Consider the following 5,551-nt stretch of genomic DNA (forward strand, 5'->3'; position numbering starts at 1 on the left):
AAGGTCCCCAAAATATGCAAACCTTTTTTTACTAAAATTGCATAAGGCATAGATAGGACAAGGCTTGCAAAGAGGTTCACACATTTCGAGGACATTCACAACCATGAATTGCAAATGGATGCCCTCCGGCCTGAAAAAAAAAACAGCACATGATTGTGCCATTTTTTTCCCTTACACAATTTGGGGACATTTGCAAGTAAAAGGTGCGATAGTCATACTATATTTGTGGAAGGTTAAAAATATCTTTAAAAAAACAGGAATCAAAATTTTGGATATGTGAGAAATTTTATCAAATTGTTAAAGTATTTTGAAAATCACGCTATTTTGCCAGAACAGTATGATCATTTTCCTCTTGTTTTCTTTCTGTTCAGTTTTACTCTATTGGACAACACCATCGGCGAAAGGCACACTCACCGAAGGTAGGGCCCACCATGGTGGCGATCAATAAAAAAACATGCAAAGTGAAAAAAATTCAAAGCAGGCAATGGATTCTCACTGTGTACTTGAAATTCAGAATATGCAGCAGTGAAGAATAAATATTCTTCTTTTTCTTTTCTTTTTATCCACATGAATACAACTGTATAGCTATCTAAAATTGAGGTATAAAATCTAAAAATAGCTCCAAGTCCAAAACAGCTCAGATGAAGCTTCATGGTTGTAGGCAGCAGTCCAATGCCGTGTGTTTTCCTACGCGGTTTCTGTTTGAAATTTGGTTCCTCCTTGGAGGTTTTTGAGCTTTGCTTGACTTGGTGCCATATCAATGAACCAGATCTCTATATGCTACCATCTTCCATATCAACAAGCACTAGACTTCAAGATGCTGCTGCTGTACATCATCATCGTTGTCTTCTTCGTCATCAACATCATCATCATCATCATCATCTTGGTTCCTTTCATTGTAAGAACCATCATACTCCTAAAGCAAAAGATTCAAAGATAGCCCGCATTAATCATGCATTCTGGTACGGTCTGCCTAAACCAATCTGGTCAATCAAAAAAGAAAAAAGATTTTTTTTTTTTTATAAAAAAACATGCCTAACTTTTGGCCTATTTACAAAACACATGCCTAACTTTTGAGACATACACGCCTGACTTTTGAGAATTGTTTTAAGTAGGCATGTATTCATAATATTTCAAAATTTAGGCATGTTTTTTGTAAAATTTTCAAAAAAGAAATTCAGATACCAAGGGGCCAATTAGGGCTTGATATTTGTGGTTCCTTGTTATAACAGAGAAAAAAAAGGTACCCCACATTAGATACCACACTTAAGAAAGACAACAAATTTTTTATAGCAAAGGAACCAAGTGAAGCTGAAGCATCATCAATCATATCAGATGACCATAATATCCTTCCTATCAATATGGGAGGATACATCTTTTTCTCATACTACTAGGAGTGATATTCAAGACTCAAATTAGATACCAAAATTAAGGATAGGTTTGAAAGGCAACTAACTTTTATTGTAACAGGACCAAGTAAAGCATCAAGTAGATAGAATGACCATAATATCCTTTGGATATGGGAGGACACTGCCTTTTCTCAAACTAATTTAGTATTAAATAGTAGAAAACCCCACATTATGGGTAGGAATCACAAAGATGCCAGGTAAATCAATTAAAATTTGCTGAATTATGTACCTAATGTGGTTTCACAAAGAAGGTTGTGCCGTTTTTAATATTCCAATGATATGGTCATAAAAGCCATATGAAATTCTTGAGGGGCTAAAGGAAACAAAACAAATAATCTATTGAGTTATACTTCAAATGGATGAAAAACGGGTTTTTGAAGAACTTTTTATAGTGACAGTAGTTATGGCTAGTTCAACATAATCTGACACTACCATAGCACTAGAGGAAAACCTAATTATTTATTTAAAGAATCATGTCAAACCTGTGATGTCTACATATATAAAACAAGGTCATGAAGATTATGTGTTTCACTTGTATATACCTTTCACACACAATAAATAGCAAGGGGGAGGAAGAGAAGCAAACACAAAGCTCACCTGCAGATGCTCTTGTTGCCGGCGTTGGATTGCAGAGATTGCATAAGCCATTATGTAAAAGGGAAGTAGAATTCCACTGGCTCTTAGAAGAAAGAGCTGTAAATTTTACCAATGAGAAAAAATTAGAGAACCCTTTAACTAAGACTCCCCGCAAAAAAAGAGGAAAAGAAAACATTCAAGAAAAGAAGAATTCTTGATGTGGTTTTGTATATGTGAAGCCAAAATGAAAGCAAGCAATTGTGTGCTAGGTGGATCAGCATTTCCCCCACAGTATCATACCAGCCTATCCAAGGCTTGAAATCCAATTGCTTAGAAGGGCATTCCATAATGCTATATCAGCTACATTATGATAACGATAATTATTTGAGTCCTAAGAGTCAAAATCTGAAATAGTAGCAAGGTCGTATAGGATGCACCAATTTCATCAAGCCATGGGCAACAACAGGTATAGTTTCTCCGGTTTTACCAGTCAAGTTCATCCCTATAAAAAACAACAGTAAATGACTGCCCCCCTCCGATGGCAATTAAAACAAGCAGCCATGATGGGCTACTGACACGTGGCAGCCATTGCACATGTTTGTTTTCTTAATTTTTCCCATTTACCTTTAGCACTACTCTGATGACATCTCCAGTCAAACCGATGGAACCAGTTTGATTATCAGACTCAGCCGAGTCATGAAATTCGAATTGAACATTTCCAATAACGGATTTGGCAATATGAGTTTAGGTGAAAAAAGGAAGGACACAAAAATAAGATAAGAAAATAGGACCAAAAGGAAGCAACAGAGAAGAGGAAGAAGAAAAGGAAAAAAAAGCTTACAGTGAACAGTGTAAAAGCATACTGCTCTCCTCCATCCCTCAACAGAATAAGAACATGACGTATGAGCAAGAGAACAGTAAACTGCAGTTCAAAACAACACCAAGAAACATATAAATGAAAAACCAAAATTTCCCAATTGCAAAGAGAAAGAGTTCTAGGAAGTCAAAAAAAAAAAAACTCAATAGAAACAATAGGGGGATTTGAAAGACTAAATCTACCGTTAGCGCCACGGATCGACAACATGTTGAAAGAGAGCTCTCCCTATAGTTGTGCTCAGGAAAATCACCATCTGCTGCAACGATTGCAATTAATCCTGGATTTTGGAGCTCCAGGTCCTCTCTAGTAGTATGAGACTCACCCCTGCAGAGTCATCATTTTTTATTGTCATGGATTACAAATCTAAGCCCAACACCCACAAAATCAAAATACTTTTTTGTTTTTTCTTCTTCTGAACCTCCAATAAGCAGGGCAGAACAGAATAACTACTAAACCCTAAGAAAATATTTTTTCAAGAAAACATGGGAGGAATGACAAAAAGACACCAACAAAATCTTTTTTCAAGAAACCGAACAAAAGGAAAATATGAGAGAGAGAGAGAGAGAGAGAGCACAAACCTGATAAATAGAGGTATGCGTCCAAAACCATCTGTTTTTTTAGCAGGTGCTGTGTACCCTGGTTCAAATTTCTGCAACCTCCCAAAACTCAGAATCTTCCCCGAAAAAAAACAAAAAACTCCCCCAAACACCAAAAAAACATCTATTATCTATAACCCCAAAAGGGAAAAGAACAAGAAAAAATCCAAACCTGGAGGCAAATTTCACAAACAGTATCCCCTTTCTCATTACACCATCTTTGTATGCATTTCCTATGAGCATACTGCAAACAGAAGCAAACCACTTTCAATAAATTTGAACACAGTAAGATACCTTTCCCAATGAAAACAAATGATAAAACAAAAAAAAACACCTTGAGAGTGCCTGAACAAGCACAAGGGCTCTCCATGTTCTTGGGGTCTTCATCTTCCTCTTCATGACAAATCCTACACTGAGGCACCGAAGGATTGCAGTCATCAACAAGCAACGCAACATGATCCCCCATTTCTTCTCTTATTTTCTTCTCTCTTTTCTTTTTTGTGGGATATTTTCTTCCCTTGTTTTGTAAACTTGAAATGATTCCTTTGAGAGACGTTAGCAACTTAGCATCCTTCTTGGTCTTTATATTGCCTTCCCCACCGTCTAACTTGGACTTTAGAAATTGTCAAAGTCTATCTGGTCACTTGGCTAAAGACAGGAGAGACCACGAATGTCCACAAACTCGCCACCTTGGGCTTCTTATCCCCTAATTCACATTCATTCCCTCTTTAAACAAAATTGTCAATCATTGGCCTTGTCCTCTGAGCAAGTTTTGCACTGGACAAATAATGATGATTAGATTAATGGGTGATTTTGAATTTGAATCATAGATGTCCATAAATTTAATTCCAAAATACCCTTCAAACTGAAATGCTATATATATATATATTCACGGTTTGGTTTCAAATAGAATGCAGCCAAGACCATGTTCAACTAATAGGATGTTGGATAAAACGGATTCTGATTTTGAAAAACTGGTATAAAATCCACTTTTTTACATGTAAATGTATTCAGATATCCTTCAAATTTGGATGTGTTGTACCCATTGACCAAATAGAAGGCTTAGACTTGTCTAGTTGGGAAGTTTCACAACTTGGTTGGGTGTTGATCTAGTTGGGCAAGACATAATTGACCTCCATGTGCCTTCCCAAGTCAGATGGAGACCTGGGGTATGGGGAAAGGTTGAGTCTAAGGGTCTAACCTATTAGTCTAACATGGTTGTTATGATCAACCAAGTCACTGTATGGTCATCTTTGGACCACCTGACTAAACCACATAACATAGTTTTTTTTTATGATCAAGCTGGGGTTAGGCAGACCCCTACCAGCACAAGTGTTCTTACATTGCAGCACAAGGGTACAGAAAAAAACTCCCTATCTACGAGCCTAAGACCATTAGTTGAGAAGCTTTACATGGTGAAGTTCAACCTATTATCTGCACTGATGTCATTTGTTGAAAAGAGAAGGGCACCCTCATCATGTACCATGGTGACAAGCCGTGTGGGGGTTCACAAATTATATTTTTTTTATTATTTTTTTTCTGCATGTTTTAAAGTTTGAATGGTTTGGAAGCATTCATGTTTGAATTTTGAAAGGGTCCTCGACTTGGTTTGGGCCATGATGTCATTTTAGCTTTCCCCATTCTTTTTTTTTTTACTGGGAGAAACCGCTCCGAGCACATAGACCTAGCCACTCTGGCTCAGCCTGCGGTACTTACGGTCTCTGTTCATGTTAAAACTCTCAGAGCTTACCGCTTGACTTAGAGAGTTAACAAGCTTCAGCTTATGCAGGAGGGTGACACCCATGAGATTTGAACCTAGACTGCCCGTCAAACAGTCTATGCCCCCATCCCACTAGGCCATATAGGATAATTTACATACAGGCACCTGACTTATTGCAAATTTATGTTTAGCTGCCTCAATGGCAATCAAGAGACTTGGTTCGGGTCCGAGTTCGGGTCCATTTGAGATTGCTAATGGGTCAACCTCCATGCTTGGAAATGCCACTCCGGCTTGTCCATCAGGGTGCATTTGAATACCTCGGATCTCTAACGTACGTATCGAATTCAAGGTGGGGCCCACACCAAAATCCGAG

The 5,551-nt window shown here is 37.8% G+C and overlaps 1 protein-coding gene across 1 annotated transcript; it reads right to left on the reverse strand.

The window, feature by feature from the left end:
• Positions 1-485: 485 nt before the first annotated feature.
• Positions 486-3,927, reverse strand: PIT1 (RING/FYVE/PHD zinc finger superfamily protein). Its single transcript, XM_090004031.1, has 7 exons — positions 3,793-3,927; positions 3,631-3,702; positions 3,441-3,511; positions 3,045-3,186; positions 2,827-2,907; positions 2,007-2,102; positions 486-916 (listed from the first exon to the last, which is right to left on the reverse strand). Exons 1-7 carry the CDS (start codon positions 3,922-3,924, stop codon positions 806-808), a joined length of 705 nt encoding a protein of 234 aa, XP_089860157.1. The 5' UTR covers positions 3,925-3,927; the 3' UTR covers positions 486-805.
• Positions 3,928-5,551: the final 1,624 nt, after the last annotated feature.

Source organism: Nuphar pumila, chromosome 4 (assembly GCF_984573655.1).
Source record: "Nuphar pumila chromosome 4, dmNupPumi1.hap1.1, whole genome shotgun sequence".
NCBI classification, from domain to species: Eukaryota; Viridiplantae; Streptophyta; class Magnoliopsida; order Nymphaeales; family Nymphaeaceae; genus Nuphar; species Nuphar pumila.